The sequence below is a fragment of the Ornithorhynchus anatinus genome, chromosome 5 (genome assembly GCF_004115215.2).
Source record: "Ornithorhynchus anatinus isolate Pmale09 chromosome 5, mOrnAna1.pri.v4, whole genome shotgun sequence".
NCBI lineage: Eukaryota > Metazoa > Chordata > Mammalia > Monotremata > Ornithorhynchidae > Ornithorhynchus > Ornithorhynchus anatinus.
In genome coordinates, this window is record NC_041732.1 from 18,673,806 (window position 1) to 18,691,487 (window position 17,682).

Consider the following 17,682-nt stretch of genomic DNA (forward strand, 5'->3'; position numbering starts at 1 on the left):
AGATAGTAGCTAAGCAGTTTGGACACAGTCCCTGGCCCACATGGGGCTCCCAATCTTAATCCTCATTTTACAGATGAGGTAGCTGAGGCCCAGAGAAGTTAAGTGGCTTGCCCACGGTCGCAGAGCAGACAAGTGGCAGAACGGGGATTAGACCCCACATCCTCTCACTCCCAAGCCTGTGCTCTTTAGGGAAGCAGCGTGGTCTAGTGGAAGACCACATGGGCTTGGGAATCACAGGTCATGGGTTCTAATTCCGCCTCTGCCACTTGTCAGCTGTGACTTTGGGCAAGTCACTGCACTTCTCTGTGCCTCAGTTACCTCATCCGTAAAATGGGGATTAAGATTCTGATCCCCACCTGGGACAACCTGATTACCTTGTATCTCCCTCAGCGCTTAGAACAGTGCTTGGCACATAGTAAGCACTTAACAAATGCCATTATCATTATTATTATTATTATTACCACTAAGCCAAGACCCACTTGGGAGAGGGACTCTGTCCAACCCGATTTGCTTGTATCCATCCCAGTGCGTAGTACACGGTAAGCGCCTAACAAATGCTATCATTACTATTATGATGATTATCGTCATCAACTCATTAAAAATTCAAACAAATGACCCTGCTTCGGCCCCAAATTCCATATGTTGCCATACGGCAACGAAGCCTTTCGTTGGCAGCCAGAGAGTGGCATGGGTTTAGCGGACTGCCGCGAGGGTGGACTTCTCATCCTGGATTGGCCTCTTGAATTCCCTTGGACCTCAACTATTTCCTTATCTCTGCAGTGGGAATAATCCCAGCTCCCTCCTGGGGATTAACTGTCTGTTTAGGATTTACAGGCCGCATGGGATAAAACACCATTTTAAACTCTTCTTGTTAGGAGTTTCTGATGTGAGATTTATATAGTTTTTGTTTTTCACGTGATCATCGACATCATTGTTGTCTGAGCTCTTCCTAAGTGCGGGGCCCTGAACTAAGGAACAGGGAAGCAGCGTGGCTTAGTGGAAAGAGCCCGGGCTTGGGAGGCAGAGGTCATGGGTTCTAATCCCGGCTCCGCCACTCGTCAGCTGTGTGACTTTGGGCAAGCCACGTCACTTCTCTCTGCTTCAGTTGCCTCATCTGTACAATGGGCCCGTGAGCCCCATGGGGGACAACCTGATTACCTCGGATCTTCCCCCAGCGCATAGTACAGTGCTTGGCACCTAGTAAGCGGCTAACAGATACCATTGTCATCATCATGATGATGATGTTGGTATTTGTTAAGCGCTTACTATGTGCCGAGCACTGTTCTAAGCACTGGGGTAGACACAGGGGAATCAGGTTGTCCCACATCGGGCTCACAGTCTTAATCCCCATTTTACAGATGAGGTAACTGAGGCACCGAGAAGTTAAGTGACTTGCCCAAAGTCACACAGCTGACAAGTGCCCGAGCCAGGATTTGAACCCATGACCTCTGACTCCAAAGCCTGTGCTCTTTCCACTGAGCCACGCTGCTTCTCTAATAATAATCATTAGAGATTATTACAGTACAACTGAGTCCGTCTTACTCTTCCCCCGACTTGAGGCGAACGAGCTGGAATCGCCAAAAAACGGAATTTTCTCCTGCCGATGTGAGCGGTAGTCCTTACGGGAAAAACGTGGTGGCAAATGGATCTCGTTCTTTTAGATGAAATCGAGGGCGCGTTCGCAACCCGGAAATACTAACGTGAAACGCGGTACTCTTGCAGCAACCTCCGTAAATAGCCTGTCTGACTCTTTACCAGGTCAGTGCACGGGTGGCAGTGGCCCAGAGGAGCAGTCCACATTAGACTCCACATCATCCCCATCCATGCAGCCAAGGTAAACCGAGTCCCATCTCAGTCGGAAAAATGGTTCAGAGGAGAGGCCGAGCCCGGCCTCATAACGGGTTCTCATCCGGGAAGTAGCGTCGGCCCCGCCTGACGGTCCAGCGGGTAGAGAAGTCGGGTGGCCCACGGGCCCGAAAGTTGGAAAGATCTGGGTGCTAATCCCGGCTCCGCCGCCTGTCAGCTGCATGACCTTGGGCAAGTCACTTCTCTGTGCCTCTGCTACCTCATCCCTAAAATGGAGGTTAAGACGGGGAGCCTTGTGTAGGCCAGGGACTGTGTCCAACCCACTTGGCTTGAATCCACCCCAGCGCTTAGAAGAGTGCTCGGCACACAGGAAGCGCTTAACAGGTACCGCAGTTGTTGACATTAGAGCCCGGCCCTGGGAATCAGGGGACACGGCTTCTAGTCCCAGCTCTCCCCTTAACTGACAAACATGGGTGAAGACCACATTTACCCGTTGGCCGCCTTCTCGCCCGTCGTGCCCCAGGCCCCAGCGAGAACGTGACCAGCAGGGAGGAAGGAGCATGCGTGGCAGTGTGTAAGCGGCTTGAGCCATAATCAGGTCCTCGGCATGAGTTCTCGGTCCCCGAACCCAGGTTCACCCAGGAGGGCCCAGCTGGTATTTCCCTGGTGTATGGAGCGGGCAGAGCACTCTAGTAGAGGGGTTTGGGGGAGTACGTGGGAGGTACGTAGGGTCAGGCAGACCCAGGTTAGGTCTCAGAAACTGAGCGAGAGGGCTCCCTGTCTGTGGGATCCTACGGAGAATGACAGCCCAGCTCTGATTCTCTCCGCCTCCGTGCCTCGAGAGAGCTGGTGTCGGTCATGATGCTAGGAATCTGCCCTGCTCACCAACCTTTGGGAGATGGGAGATTTTGTCAGGGGCAATGTGCTTAAAAATAATTCTGCCGTTCCCAACTGAGATCAGTATAAATCCTGGGTGCCCTTTTACGTCTTTGGTTTTTATACCGCAGCAGTACGGGAAGGTTTCCAGATGGGCAGTTTAGCTCTTAACTTTCACTGGTGCCCTGGAAATGGACCCTAATTTGGGGCAGCGTTTAGATGACCGTTCTGCATGGAGTTAGGGAAGTGTTTCATTGTGTCTAAATGATAGATTTTATTTCAAGATCTAATCAGTCTTTGAAGACAGCGTCACTTAGGTTGCCAAGTAATAGCAAGCACTGTCATTGTAGTTTGAGGTGAATAACCTTCCTAGTGAAATTGTCCTGCCATTTAGCATAGAAGTGGAAGTTCTATATATTGCCAGTGGCAGCTGGTATTTCTCAAACCCCAACGGTGTACCGTGGAAAAATGCCCAGGTGGGTGTTTAGTGGATTATAATCCCCGGATTTGAGGTCAGCTACGGGAAACTAGCCTTTCCATGATGATAGCATGGATTCTATGCCAAGGGAAAAGGAGAGATTTTGGATATTTGTGGCTTTAACCTCCGATTTCTTGGACTAACCCCCAGCCCCTCAGAGTGTGAGAAAAATGACCTGGGCCCAATTGACAGGACTACTGAATCCATTTTAAAGACACTGCCTACCCCTGCCCATCCCTTTGTCTAAATGTGTTCTGTGAGTTCAATACCGTGGGTTTTCATGGCCTCCCAGTTTAATTTGAACTCCTTAATAGAGTTGTGTTTTCATCTGAAAGAGTATGCCTTTAACTCAGAAGTCTTTGGCAACATGGAGACTTAGAGCCATTGAGAAGCAGAGCCAATTTTGTTGAAATACTTTTGCTCCATGATTCATCTTCAAAGCAAAAACTGCATGCCCAATCTTTAGAATCGTCTTCATCCCCGGGTTTGATTTGGTTTGCTGAGCCGCTTCCCCCCTCGAATGAGTTCCCAAGCTTTCTTCTGTTAGTTTGTTTCTATGCGTTGGGTTTATTGGCATCTAAGGAATGTGAGAAATGCACAACTTCCCCTCTGCTTCTGAACAACATCACCGTTAATTTGGTTGCTCGGGCTGTTGCTTTGGTAAATTGGATTAGCCTCAGTGGCTACTTGTTTGGAATTGGACTCCAAATTAGTTCGAAAGTTACCCGTCACAGTTCCGAAGTCTGGCTCAAGTGGAAAACTGTTAAGCTTAAAGTCAAGTCTTACCGATACTTCAGCAGTTTTCTGAAGACCATGGAACTGTTTGTTACCTCATAGTAAAAAAAAAAAATGGAATAATTAAGAGTTGCTGCCCGGATATTGAAAGTGTCTTCTAAATATGAAAGTGTGTGTTTTTGTTTTTTTTTCCCTTTTAGTCCGGTATCAAATCAGTCACTTTTAACCGAAACGGTAGCATCTCCCCAAGCGGAAAGTACACCTGTGGATAAAACAGTACCTGAAACAGAAGAACTGCAAGGTTCGTATGAGAGCTGACACGGGAAAATATCTCGAGTGAGATGTATCCGAAGTTGGCCAGGTTCCTGGTTCTCTTAGGGGTGTTCCTAGTTCTCTTAGGGGGTACAGAAGTGGAACCCAGAGACAAAAGGAGAGGAAAATTGGAGAGGGGGGTGGGGTGGGAGAAGGAGAGGAGGGAATAGAGCAGGTGGGGGAACGGCCTCCAGGTCGAAACAGGAACAGGCCGAGTGGTGTGGTGGGTGTTTGGTTGAACTAAGGCCCACCGGCCTCCACTGCAGCTGGGCTGGAGTTGTGGCTTTAGGATAGACCGACCCAGGTCACACGGGCAGACTTCTGGCCCAGTCAGAACTGTACTGGAAGCTCCCATGCGCAACCCAGATTGGGGTGGTGAAGGGTGAGGGGAAGCGCAGCGGTTCAGAGGCGGTTGTTGCTGTCACCACCACCGGCTGCCTCGACTTCCTCCTCAGCGGGAAGCAGGATCCTACCGCTCCCCTCTGATGCCGTTCGCATTGGAAATCCTAGTACAGTGCTCTGTACACAGTAAGCGCTAAATAAATACGACTGAATGAATGAATGAGATCTGAAAATGTTGACAGTCCTGTGTAAAGCAGTAGGTTCTGTGGTCATCTCATTTGGTCACTTTTTTTAAAATGGTATTTAAGTTATTACTATGTGCCAGGCTCTTTTCTAAGAACATGGGAAAATAAAAGCTAACCAGGTTGGACAAAGTCCCTGCCCCACGTGGGGCTCACAGTCTTCACCCCCATTTTACAGATGAGGTAACTGAGGCCCAGAGAAGTCAAGTGATTTGCCCATGGTCACACAGCAGACAAGTGGCGGAGCCGGGATTTGAACCCAGGTCCTTCTGACTCCCAAGCCCGGGCTCTATCCAGAGGGCCACGCTGCTTCTCCACTTGAAACAGTTAGATTTATTCTCCAGAGACGATCTTCCCACCACCTTCTATTCGTTTGATCGAAATGTTGAAAATAGTTTCCCTTGGAAAATTATTCAAGCGTGGTTGGTGCATGAGTGTGAATAAACTGTGTATGTATGGAACGGACATTGGAAACACCCAGTGAAGCTGCAGAAATTGATCAATGTCAGTGGTATTTTCCTTATTTTGGGGCTCTGTTATTCAGACAGACAGATGGTGCTAATGATATGTTTCAGTTAGGGAGAAGAGCTTCATTCAGTAGGCACAGTCTTTTGATGCTACTGGCTTCAAAACTCTTTCTGTAAATCAAGAGAAATAAGTATTCACCGTATTTATTTGTTTCTGTTAATAAATTTGGAAAAACCTAATTATTTTGGGAGGCCTTAGAGAAGCAGCATGGCATCAACAGCACGGGCCTTCTAATCCCAGATCCGCCACTTGTCTGCTGTGTGCCCTTGGGCAAGTCACTTCACTTCTCTGGGCCTCAGTTACCTCATCTGTAAAAACAGGGATCGAGACTGTGAGCCCCATGTGGGACAGGGACTGTGTCCAACCCAATTTGCTTCTATCCGCCCCAGCGCTTAATACTGTGTCTGGTACTAGTAAGCACTTAAGAAATGGCATCATTATTATTATTATTTATTTAAACAGAACAGTACCTGGCATAAGATGAATAACTTTCCCATTTGCTATGTCAGAGGAGGCCTTTTTTAAAAAATGGTATGTAGTCACCTACTTTGTGCCAGGCACTGTACTAAGCACTGGGGTAGATACAAGCTAATCAAGTTGGACCCAATCCCTGTCCCACATGGGGCTCATGGTCTTAACCCCTGTTTTTACAGATGAGGTAACTGAGGCCCAGAGAAGTGAAATGACTTGCCCAAGGTTACACAGCAAAGTGGTGGAGCTGGGATTAGATTAGAACCCAGATCCTTGTGATCCCCAGGCCCATGCTCTATCCAGTAGGTCACGAGGTCTCTTTCTTAGCTGCCTGGGGAGCTGGTCTGTACCAAGATGGGGGGAGTCGGGTATCGGGTGGAGATTGTCTCTATCTGTTGTCGAATTGTACATCCCAAGCGCTTAGTACAGCACTCTGCACATAGTAAGCGCTCAATAAATACTACTGAATGAATGAATTACGTTCTGTGGTAGTGGTAAGGTTTCAGACAGAGGTATTGAGGGTGTACTGTGTGCTGCTGTACTAAGCGCTTGGAAGAGTTCAGTAATATTAATAATAATATTTGTTACATGCTTACTGTGTGTCAAGCACTGTTTTAAGCCCCGGGGTAGGTACAAGTTAACCAGGTTGGACACAGTCCCTGTCCCACAAGGGGCTCTCAGTCTTAATCCCCATTTGACAGATGCGGGTAACTGAGGCCCAGAGAAGAGAAGTGGTTTGCCCAAGGTCCCATAATGGACTAGTGGCAGAGCATGGATTAGAACCCAGGTCCTTCTGACTCCCAGGCCTGTGCTGTATGCACTAGTCCATGCTGCTTCTTTCCAGTGCAGTGAATTTGCATAGGGGTACATATTTTACATATTTTATCTCATGTCTCCCTCTCCACACTCTCGCGTTTCCTCTCGCCGTCAAGACATCTCAACTTGGATGTCCTCCCGTCACCACAGGCTTATCATGTCCAAAACAGAACTCCTTACCTTCCCACTCCTTACCTTCCTGTCGTCACCCTGACTTTTCCATCACTGTAGACAACACCACCATCCTTTGTGTTTCACAAGACCGTAACCTTGGCGTTACCCTAGACTCCTCTCTCATTCAACCCACATATTCAATCCATCAGTAAATCCCGTCGGTCTCGTCTTCACAACATCGCTAAAATCCACCCTTTCCTCACCATCCAAACTGCTAAAACGTTAATACAATCACTTATCCTATCCCGCCTGGATTACTGCATCAGCCTTCTTGCTGACCTCCCAGCCTCCTGCCTCTCCCCACTCCAGTCCAGATACATGGATCATTTTTCTACAAAAACGTTCATGACATGTCACCCCACTCCTCATAGAACCTCCAGGGGTTGCCCATCCACTTCCACATCAAACAAAAAATCCTCACCATCGGCTTTAAATCACTCAATCACCTTGCCCCCTCCTACTTCACCTCCTTACTCTCCTACTACAACCCAGCCCTCACACTTCGCTCCTCTAACGCTTAACCTTTTCACTGTGCCTCAGTCTCACCTATCTTGCTGCCGTCCCCTCGTCCACATCCTGCCTCTGGCCTGTAACACCCTCCCTCCCCAAACTTGACAGACAATTACTCCCCCCTTCTCCCACCCTTAAAGCCTTATTGAAAGCACATCTCCTCCAGGAGGCCTTCCCTGACTAAGCCCCCCCCCCATTTCTCCCACTCCTTTCTGTGTCACCCTGACTTGCTCCCTTTCTTCTTCCTCGACCCCCGCACCCAGCCCCACAGCACTTATGTACTTATCTGTACTATATCTATTTATATTAATGTCCTCCTCCCCTCCCCTAGACTGTAAGCTTACTGTGGGCAAGGAGTTGACTGTTGTACTCTCCCAAGTGCTTAATACAATGCTCAGCACAAGGTAAGCACTCAATAAATACGATTGAATAAATTATCTTGTATTTACCCCAGCACTTAGAACATTTCCTGGGCATAGTAAGCATTGAACAAATACCCAGTAATTATTATTAGCCAAGACCCCTATTTCTGCAGGGGGTTGGGATCTCATCCTGTCCCAGTGGTTTTCTATAAATCCATCTCCTCCAGGGTTGGCTTCCCAATCAGAGCCATCCAACTCTGGTGTGTTTGGCACGTGCTGCTGTTGCTGCGACTCTTCCTCTCCTTTGCTCCCTCTGTGGAGTAGTTTCTCTCCCTGGATTCTGGACTACCTCTGCCTTCCACCAACTGATCCCTGAAATCTGGGTGGATTTCAACAGGAACATTATGGGTATGAACCCCATACAGGACTTAAAACGGTGCTATTTCTACTACTGTGGGGTACGAACTGACAGGGTCTCACCCAATTGAACTCAATTTTTGCTCCAAGCATTGTTTTTTTAATTAGCATTGTCCAAAAAAGAAAGCAATCTATTTGCTAATGCCTGATGAAATGAGTAATGTTACCCAGAAAAATTGGCCAAGCACTAGTTGTTGTAGATGAATCATAAAAATAAAAGCTAAAAGGAAAAAACCCTGAACTTTAAACCCAGTTTTTCCTTAAATTAAAGTAATAAAATCTGATAATTACCCTCAAACTGTGTTATATATCCTTTCCTTGCTAAGTTTAGGCTGTTAAAGGAGGAGCATCTTGGCCTAGTGGAAAGAATTTTGGCCTGGGTGTCGGAGGCTCTGGGCTCTAATCTCGGCTCTGCCTCTCTCGGCTGGGTGACCTTGGGCGGGTCACTTAACTTCTCTGTGCCTGAGTTTACTCATCAGTAAAATGGAGATTCAATACCCGTTCTCCCTCCTATTTAGACTATCATCCCCACAGGGTACCTGTATGTTGTACGTACCCCAGTGATTAGAACAGTTCTTGACTTAACAAATATCGGATATTAAAAGGTTAGCATTCAGTGGTATTTACTGAGCATTTAGTATATGCCGAACATGGTATTGAGCGCTTAGGAGGGTTCAGTACAACAGAATCAACAGACACGTTCCCTTACAGTCTATAGGAGACTTGGTTTCAAATTTGCAGACAAAGGTCTGAGTTGGAGAGTTTCTTGAAACAACCCCATAGCCCTTACTAATGCAGGCGGTCGACTCTATCGCGCCCGGAAGCCACGGCCTCAATTTCCATCTGAGGCTGGAAACCCAGAATTGGGGGGTCATAATGTCATCAACAGAAATAATAATAATAATGATAATCCTTAAAAGTGCTTACTCTGTGCCAAGCACTGGGGTAAATACAAGTTTATTGTCTCTGTTGCCGAATTGTACATTCCAAGTGCTTAGTACAGTGCTCTGCACACAGTAAGCACTCAGTAAATACGATTGAGTGAAGTTAATTAGGTCGGACACGGCCCCTGTCCCACACAGGACTCACAGTCTTGTAAGAGATGAGGTTACTGAGGCCCAGAGAAGTGAAGTGACTTGCCTCAGGTCACACAGCAGATGAGTGACTTTTGGCAGGTCACTTACTCCCAAAGCCCCAGGACTGGAAGCGGTCTGTCATACCAGGCCTCCTCCTGGCCCCATTGCACTGGTAATTGCACTGGGATTAGAACCCAGGTCTTCCTGACTCCCAGGCCTGTCCTGTCTCCACTAAGCTACGCTGCTTCTGGGCCAGTAGACCGACTTCTTCCCCTGAGCCTCTCCCTATCAGGCAATATTTGTGTACTTTCTGAACTCAGGTATTTTGCTACTTTCTGTGAATCGAGCTTATCTCTTGGTCAGGTTTAGGTTCACGATCAACTCCGCTGGGGGTCCAAGAGAGGCATGTCCATTTCTTGGAATCCTTATGGGGATCATTCAGTATGTGGTATCTGGTCTTCTTCCATTTTAGAACAGCCAGTACTCATTCTGCAGCTCAAAGCCCCGATCCTGTCAGAGGAGAATGTGAAACCCTTCATGGCTGAGTATTTCAAAGGAGCTGCAGAGGAGGGAATCTTGGGTCCTGAGAAATCTTCTTGCTAAACGAGTCCTGCAGAATTAAGAGCTACCCTCTGTATCGGTGTGGGTTTTTAAGGATTTGAAAGGCAGGTTTTTACAGGCGGGGCACACTATCTTGTCCGAGGTCCCGCTGTGCCAAAGATTTCAAAAGTTTATTCCAAAGAGGTTTTTTTTTAACTGTATTTTTTAAAGTGCTTACTGTGTACTAGGCCCTGTTCTAAGCTCTGGGGTAGAAAGAAGCTAATCAGGTTGGAAACAGACCCTGTCCCCCGTGGGAACTCACAGTCTTAATCCCCATTTTACAGATGAGGTCAGAGAGGGACAGAGAAGTGAAGTGACGGGCCCGAGGTCACACAGCGGGCAAGGGCGGAGCCGGGATTAGAACCCACGTCCCTCTGGATCCCAGGCCTGTACTCTGTCCACTAGGCCACTCTGCCTCTCTTCCGTTATCTAAGTTTTCATCGTCACGACTAGCCCGAGAAGTAGGGGAGGGCCTGGTGATGGGAGGTGGAAGGATCAGAGACACCTGACCGTGATTTCCAGTGACGGAACTTGCCTTTATGGTTCCTGCAAAATGCGCTGGAGACTTTTGGCAGGTCACTTACTCCCAAAGCCCCAGGACTGGAAGCGGTCTGTCATACCAGGCCTCCTCCTGGCCCCATTGCACTGGTAATTAGCGAAGTAGAAGCGTGGCTTAGTGGAAAGAGCCCGGGCTTGGGAGCCAGAGGACGTGGGTTCTAATCCTGGCTCCGCCACTTGTCTCTGTGTGACCTTGGGCAAGCCGTTTAACTTCTCTGTGCCTGTTACCTCATCTGTAAAATGGGGATTAAGACTATGAGCCCCATGTGGGGCAACCTGATTACCTTTTATCTTCCTCAGCACTCAGATAGGTGCTCGGCACATAGTAAGCGCTTTACAAATACCATAATTATTATTAATTGCATCTGATGGTGCTTCCTGAGATTGATTTGGACACTTTTTAAGATTTATAAAGCAGATCTGGGATTCATTCGCACAATACTCTGCTTTTAATCGGGGACTTTTCCATTTACACACTTCCTCAGCTGTTTCCTTTCGACCCTCATTTCGTACCGCTGGAAGTCTGAGGATTTATCATCGTAGAAGTCAGCTTGGCACTCAGAACCTCACTGGCCATTGGAAAAGCGCTTCTTTTTTGCATTTTGAAACAGGAAGGGAGTTGTTCTAGCCAAAGTGCAGAGAACCACGTCCATCATCTGAGGGATATGCTTCCCTCTAGACCCTAAGCGCCCTCCAGACTGAAAGCTCGTTGTGGGCAGGAAATGTGCCTGTTGATTGTTGTAGCGTACTCTCCCGAGCGCTTAGTACAGTGCTCTGCAGTCACTGAGAGCTCAGTAAACACAGTTGACTGGGTGATTGACCTCACTTGCAGCTGGGGCTAACCGTACTGTTCCCTTTTCAACCCCGTGGCCCCAACGTATCCTCTGCCCGAGTTGAAGCTGTGGAGGTGCCGATGGAGGATTGTGGCCAGGGCTGGATTCTTAGTATCTATAGACCTTCTCTTCAGGTTTTCACAACGACCTATGAACAGTGAACCTGTTTCTCTTCTCATGCTCCCTCTTGGACAGGCCGCAGCTCACGGGGAGTGGGCCTTCCTCTGCAACTCGATCCTCCACTTAGGGAGTCAGGAAGTTAGGAGCGCTTAGAACAGTGCTTTGCACATAGTAAGTGCTTAACAAATACCATCATTATTATTATTTATTAAGGAACACTGTGTGCAGCGCGTTATACTAAGCGCTGAAAAAAATAGGTGAGGGAGAGAAGTTAGACACAGTACCTAGTGTCCAGCGGGATCACTGAGAAGCAGCATGGCTGAGTGGAAAGAGCATGGGTTTGGGACAGAAAGCGTGGGTTCGAATCCCCGCTCTGCCACTTGTCAGCTGTGTGATTTGGGGCAAGTCACTTCACTTCTCTGTGCCTTGGTTCCCTCATCTGTGAAATGGGACTGAGACTGTGAGCCCCACGTGGGACAACCTGTTAACCTTGTATCTATCCCAGCGCTTAGAACAGTGCTTAGCACATAGTAAGCCTTTAAGAAATACCATCCTGATTAATTATTATTATTTTCACAATCACTTTTTCCTATCAATGTTTGTCTCCCTCTCTGGACTGTCAGCTCATTATGGGCAGGGAACGCCACTGCTAATTCTGTTGGATTGTCCTCTCCCAAGCCCTTAGTACAGCGCCCTGCACAGAGTAAGCACTCGATTAACGGTGCTGATGGAATGATTTGAGTAAGACACTGGCTTGGGGGTAGGCTGACAGGTGCAGGCTCTTGAGTTCAGGAAAACGTGTTCACCACCCACCTCCATATCCAACCTGGAGGTTTCCTGCACTGTCTTGGTAGAGTGTAGCTCTAGAAAACCACATCTCTTTGGGGAGTTCAGTTGAAGTCTCTACTGAGTGAACGTGGCCAGGATAATCGATGCAAGGGGCAATCAGAGCTAGACGTTGGGCAGTGCGGCAGTTTTGCTTGCTAAATGACCGTCATTTCCACTGATCTGCTTCTCACCTTTCTGTTTCTGCCAGCCTCGGTATCCGATCCCGTGGAGCAGTCCTCCGAAGAGCAGAATAAGTCCCTTGAAAAACCCAAACAGAAAAAGAATCGCTGTTTCATGTGCAGGAAGAAAGTGGGGCTTACTGGTAAGAATGAGACTCGAATGCCACTTTTGGCTTGGATTTGAAGCGGGCACTAAAAATCATAAATGGATCTGCCTGCTTCAGCGTGACTTGGACTCGAATCGTTCCTGCATCGTCAAAGATAGCAATGGGCCGGGTTTGCATCTGACTCTTCCTAAAGAGGTCTCGTGTGGGTCCTGAGACCTCTGTGGTTTTATGCTAAGAATTATAATACGGAGCTTTCCTTTTTCGAAGGTGTTGGGTGGGATTCCCATTTGTTTTAAAATGTCGACTGAGTAATTATTTGGCAAGTGAAAATGTGTTCTTGGAAGAACATGCCATGAGCATATAGGATATAAATATTTAGTATCCGACAACCAACATTCCATACGTATCCCAAATGTTAGGCTTGGCTTTATTTTTTCAAGACACTGAAATGTCAGATTTCACAAAGCACCATCACTGAAATTTGAGGCACAGTATTGATTTGGGTGTGTTTTTATTCACTTATTAATGGCGTTTTATGGTATTCGTCAACCTGTGGTATTAGGTGCCGGGCACTGAACTTAGCACTGGAGTAGATATGTTTGTCAGGTTGGACACAGTCCCTGTCCCCCACATAGTCTTAGTCCCCATTGAACAGATGAGATTACCTGAGGCTCAGAGAAGCGCACCATAGCGGAGCCGGGATTAGAAACCAGGTCCCTCTGACTCCCAGGCCCGTGCTCCGTCTGCTAGCCCACACTGCTTCTTGCGAGTAACCGTAGTCGATTCTGCTGTGGAGCTGGGTGACATCCCTCCTGCGTTCCCTACTGAGATACTGGGGCTATTCCTGGCTCCCTGATCCTAAGGAAGCCCTCCGTCCCTCCATCCTACAGGACTTGATTCAGTGGCATGGCTGCTTTGAAGGGAAGCCCTTCAATGAGAAACTCAGGGGCGATTTTGTCCAGACCCAGTTGCTGGGGGCTGGTTCCTCACTTTGGAACAGAACTCGGACCTCCACCTCGCTGCCCCTTCCGGGGTATTGGCGGTACTTGCTGATCTCCCCTCCCTCAGCGCTCATCATGAAGCCGGGAAGAGATGCAAGTCAGACCAGTCCAGACACCGTGGCTTCTCGTCAGCTCTTAGGGTGGGAAGTTGAAAAATTAGCATCATGCGTGTCATCAGAGGACTAGATTTTTGTTTTGAAAATGCACTTGTTCATCCAAGTTTTCCATTTTTCCCCCTCACTGTGGGTACTTGGCAGTAGAAACCTGGATTGAGTAGAGCCAGGCCCTGCACACCTCTGTCAATTTGGATCAAGTTCTCAGTGAAGAGCTTTACGTGATCACTGAGAAGCAACGCGGCCTAGTGGATAGAGCGGGGGCCTGGAAGTCGGAGGGACCTGGATTCTAATCGCGGCTCCCCCACTTTCGTTGGGTCGTATTTATCGAGCGCTTTCTGTGTGCAAAGCACTGTCCTAAGCGCTTGGGAGAGGACACCAGAACAACAAACAGACCTGTTCCTGCACACAACGAGCTCACTTGTCTGCTGTGTGACCTTGGCCCCGTCACCAGATTTCTCTGGGCCACAGTTCCCTCATCTGTAAAATGGGGATTAAGACTGTGAGCCCTATGCGGGATAGGGACTGTGTCCAACCTGATCAGCCTTTATCTCCCCCAGGGCTCAATACAGTGCCTGGCACATAATGAGGGCTTTACCAATACCATAGAAAAATCAAAATTCCTCAGTAGTAGGAGGAAGAGGGCTAAGAATTTTTGGAGTGCAGGGCACAGTACCTGGCCCCTGGGGGAGAATATACAGGTGGCAATTTGACATGATCCTGCCCCCTTTTAGGGAGGGGGCATGTCGGGGTGTGTGGTGGGTGCATTTTCCCAATGAAGACACTGAGCAAGGGGGTTCTAAGGTTATTTTGGGGCCCTCGATCTCTCCAGGGCCTGTCGGTGGCAAGCGGCAGATGACTCTTCGTTAACAGGTGGCTCTGTCTCCTCTCAGGGTTCGAATGCCGGTGCGGCAACGTCTTCTGTGGAGTGCACCGTTACTCAGACGTTCACAACTGCTCTTACAATTACAAAGCTGACGCTGCCGAGAAAATCAGAAAAGAAAACCCGGTAGTTGTTGGAGAAAAGATCCAGAAGATTTGAACTCCTTCTCCTCCTGCTGGAATACATTATCCTTTGACCATCTGCAAACTAAATTGACTTGAGCTTTTTTTCCTAGTCATTGGGAATGTAGAGCAATGTATCTTGCCTAGACCTTTTAATCATGCATGTCATCAGAAGACTAGATTTTTTTGTTTGTTTTTTGTTTTGAAAATGACTCTGAACACTTACTTCCATTGCAGTTTCTGTGGCTGAAAAGACTTAAGTAAATTTTCAAGTATTATCCTTTAAGATCATTTTAATTTTAGTTGAGTGCAGAGGGCTTTTCTAACCAACATGGAGAAATATTGGAGGGCTGAGCTTTTCCAGTATTAAACATGCATGCGTTAACCTTGCAGTTTATTTTCTCGTGTATATAGCTTTTCTCTGCAGCAGCACGATTTCTCTTTTGATAATGCCCTTTCTGGCACAACTAGTTATCAGTAACTGAATGTATTTTAATCATTATGGCTGCTTCTGTTTTTCATTAACAAAGGTTCTACATACTTTAGCATATTCGCTTCTTTGCACCCACTATCTATTTATGTATGAATCATTTGTAATGAGAGAGTGTGTGCTGGTGAGACTCTACGTTTGTGTGGTTTTTAAAATTTTGTTTTTTTGAGTGAGGGAGGGCAGGTTTTAGGCACTTCACTGCTGACTGCGGGTTTCGTTGGGATTCCATTCATCAGTCTGTCTGTTCACAAATATGAAGAATGAGCTGAGGTAACTGTGCTGTATTTATGTTTATCCACGGTCTTAACTTTGATTAAATAAAATAAAAAAAAAAAACCCGTCTCGATATTTCAGCACCTCTCTTCGTCGGGCCTCTCCCTTTTTAGATCAGGCGGTGATAGTCGATGAGCTTTTACCATGAGCGGAGCTCTGGAGTAAGCATTTCGGGAGAGTTTCGCGGCGCTAGAGTGGGAAGGTGTGATCCCTCCCTAAGGGACCTTATGTTCTTCTGTGGGGGGGTGAGGGGAGATACAATTACAGAGAGGAGAAGTGGCAGAGAATAAGGAGATATACACAAGTGCTGTGGGATGGGGGTGAATATTGAGCGCTTTCGGGGTACAGATGGAACTTCAGGGGCAGCGCGGGAGGGAGGGGGAGTTGTAGGCAGTCGTATTTATTAAGTGCTTACTGTGCGCGGAGCACTTGGGAGAGCACAGAATACAAAATAAGCCGACACGTTCCCTGCCCACAGGGAGCTTACCATCTAGAGGGGGAGACAGACATCAATATAAATAAATTAGAAATGAGGGCTAAGGCAGGGAAGACCTCCTGGGGGAGGGGTGATTATTAAGGAGGGCTTTGAAGATGGGGAGAATGGTGGGTTTGGAATCACTTATGAGTTTGAAACCTGGTTCTGATCTTGGCTCCGTCACCTGTTGGCTGTGTGACCTTGGGTGAGTCACGTCACTTTTCTGGGCTCCGTTACCTCATCTGTAAAATGGCGATTAAGATGATGAGCCCTTTTGGGACAGGGACTCTGTCCAACCTTATTATCTTGTATCTACCCCAGTGCCTGGTACATAGTAAGCGCTTAAGAAATACAAAAAAAAAAAAAAAAGAAACTACCATTTCATCGTCACTTCCAGCTCTTCTCTGAATGAGGGCCCACGTTGTTCTGCGTAGCCTAGAAATTAGATGACAATACCACACTTATCATCATGAGTGTTGATAATACTAACCGTGGTATTTAAGTGCTTACTATTGCCTGGCCCTCAGAGCAAGGTGGCCTTGAAGTTGAACTGAACCATCCAGATTTATTTCTGAATTTCATTCTCCCTCCACCCCCAGAATTCAGATGAAAAATTAAGCCGAAAGGAAGAGTTCTCGAGTGGGCTGGTGCGATTTGGCGGATCAGGCGTCCTAGACTATCGTGCAGGTTGGGGTTCTCTGCCACGTGGCTTCTAGAAAACACAAGCGACCCCAGCCACGTAGCGAGTTTTTTTATGAAGCTCTTGGGGACTAGCCAAAAAATGGACTGGGGAAATATCCCTCATCTGTAAATGGCCATTAAGACTATGAGCCCCAAGTGTGACAGGAGCAGTGTCCAACCTGATTGCCTCTTGTCTACCTCAGCGTGTAGAACAGTGCCTGGCACATAGTAAGCCCTTAACAAATATAGTCATTCATTCAATAGTATTTATTGAGCGCTTACTATGTGCAGAGCACTGTATTAAGTGCTTGGAATGTACAATTCGGGAACAGATAGAGACAATCCCTGCCCATTGATGGGCTTACAGTCTAATCGGGGGAGACAAAGACAATAGCAATAAATAGAATCAAGGGGATGTACATCTCATTAACAAAATAAATTGGTTAATAAAAATATATACAAATGAGCAGACGAGCACAGTGCTGAAGGGAGGGGAAGGGAGGGGGGAGGAGCAGAGGGAAAAGGGGGGGAAAGGGGACTTAGGTGAGGGGAGGTGAAGGGGGGGCAGAGAGGGAGCAGAGGGAAAAGGGGAAGCTCAGTCTGGGAAGGTCTCTTGGAGAAGGTGAGCTCTCAGTAGGGTTTTGAAGAGTGGAAGAGAGTTTGGCGGAGGTGAGGAGGGAGGGCATTCCAGGACAGCGGGAGGAAGTGGGCCAGGGGTCGACGGCGGGACAGGTGATAATGGGGAACGGTGAGGAGGTGGGCAGCAGAGGAGCCTACAGGGTGAGCAGTAGAAAGAGAGAAGAGAAGAGAGGTAGGAGAGGGCAAGGTGATGGAGAACCTTGAAGCCTAGAGTGAGAAGTTTTTGTTTCGTGCGGAGGTTGATAGGCAACACCTGGAGGTTTTTAAGAAGGGGAGTGACATGGCCAGAGCGTTTCTGCAGGAAGATGAGCCAGGCAGCGGAGTGAAGAATAGACTGGAGTGGGGAGAGAGAGGAGGAAAGGAGATCAGAGAGAAGGCTGACACAATAATCCAGCCGGGATATTACGAGAGCCCGTAGCAGTAAGATAGCCATTTGGGTGGAGAGGAAAGGGCGGATCTTGGCGATATTATAAAGGTGAGACTGGCAGGTCTCGGTGACGGATTGGATGTGTGGAGTGAACGAGAGAGCCAAGTCAAGGATGACACCGAGGTTGCGGGCATGAGAGACGGGAAGGATGGTCGTACCATCCACGGTGATAGGGATGTCAGGGAGAGGACCGGGCTTGGGAGGGAAG

The 17,682-nt window shown here is 47.8% G+C and overlaps 1 protein-coding gene across 10 annotated transcripts in view; it reads left to right on the plus strand.

The window, feature by feature from the left end:
• ZFAND6 (zinc finger AN1-type containing 6) overlaps positions 1-15,315 on the plus strand; it is an 86,921-nt gene extending 71,606 nt beyond the window's left edge. For all 10 annotated transcript variants that reach the window (XM_029065546.2, XM_029065543.2, XM_029065549.2 and 7 more), the window contains 4 exons: positions 1,759-1,834; positions 4,096-4,196; positions 12,293-12,406; positions 14,378-15,315. In XM_029065546.2, coding sequence (XP_028921379.1) covers positions 1,759-1,834; positions 4,096-4,196; positions 12,293-12,406; positions 14,378-14,526 — 440 coding nt within the window. In that variant the 3' untranslated portion in view covers positions 14,527-15,315. The remainder of the gene's footprint in view (positions 1-1,758; positions 1,835-4,095; positions 4,197-12,292; positions 12,407-14,377) is intronic.
• Positions 15,316-17,682: the final 2,367 nt, after the last annotated feature.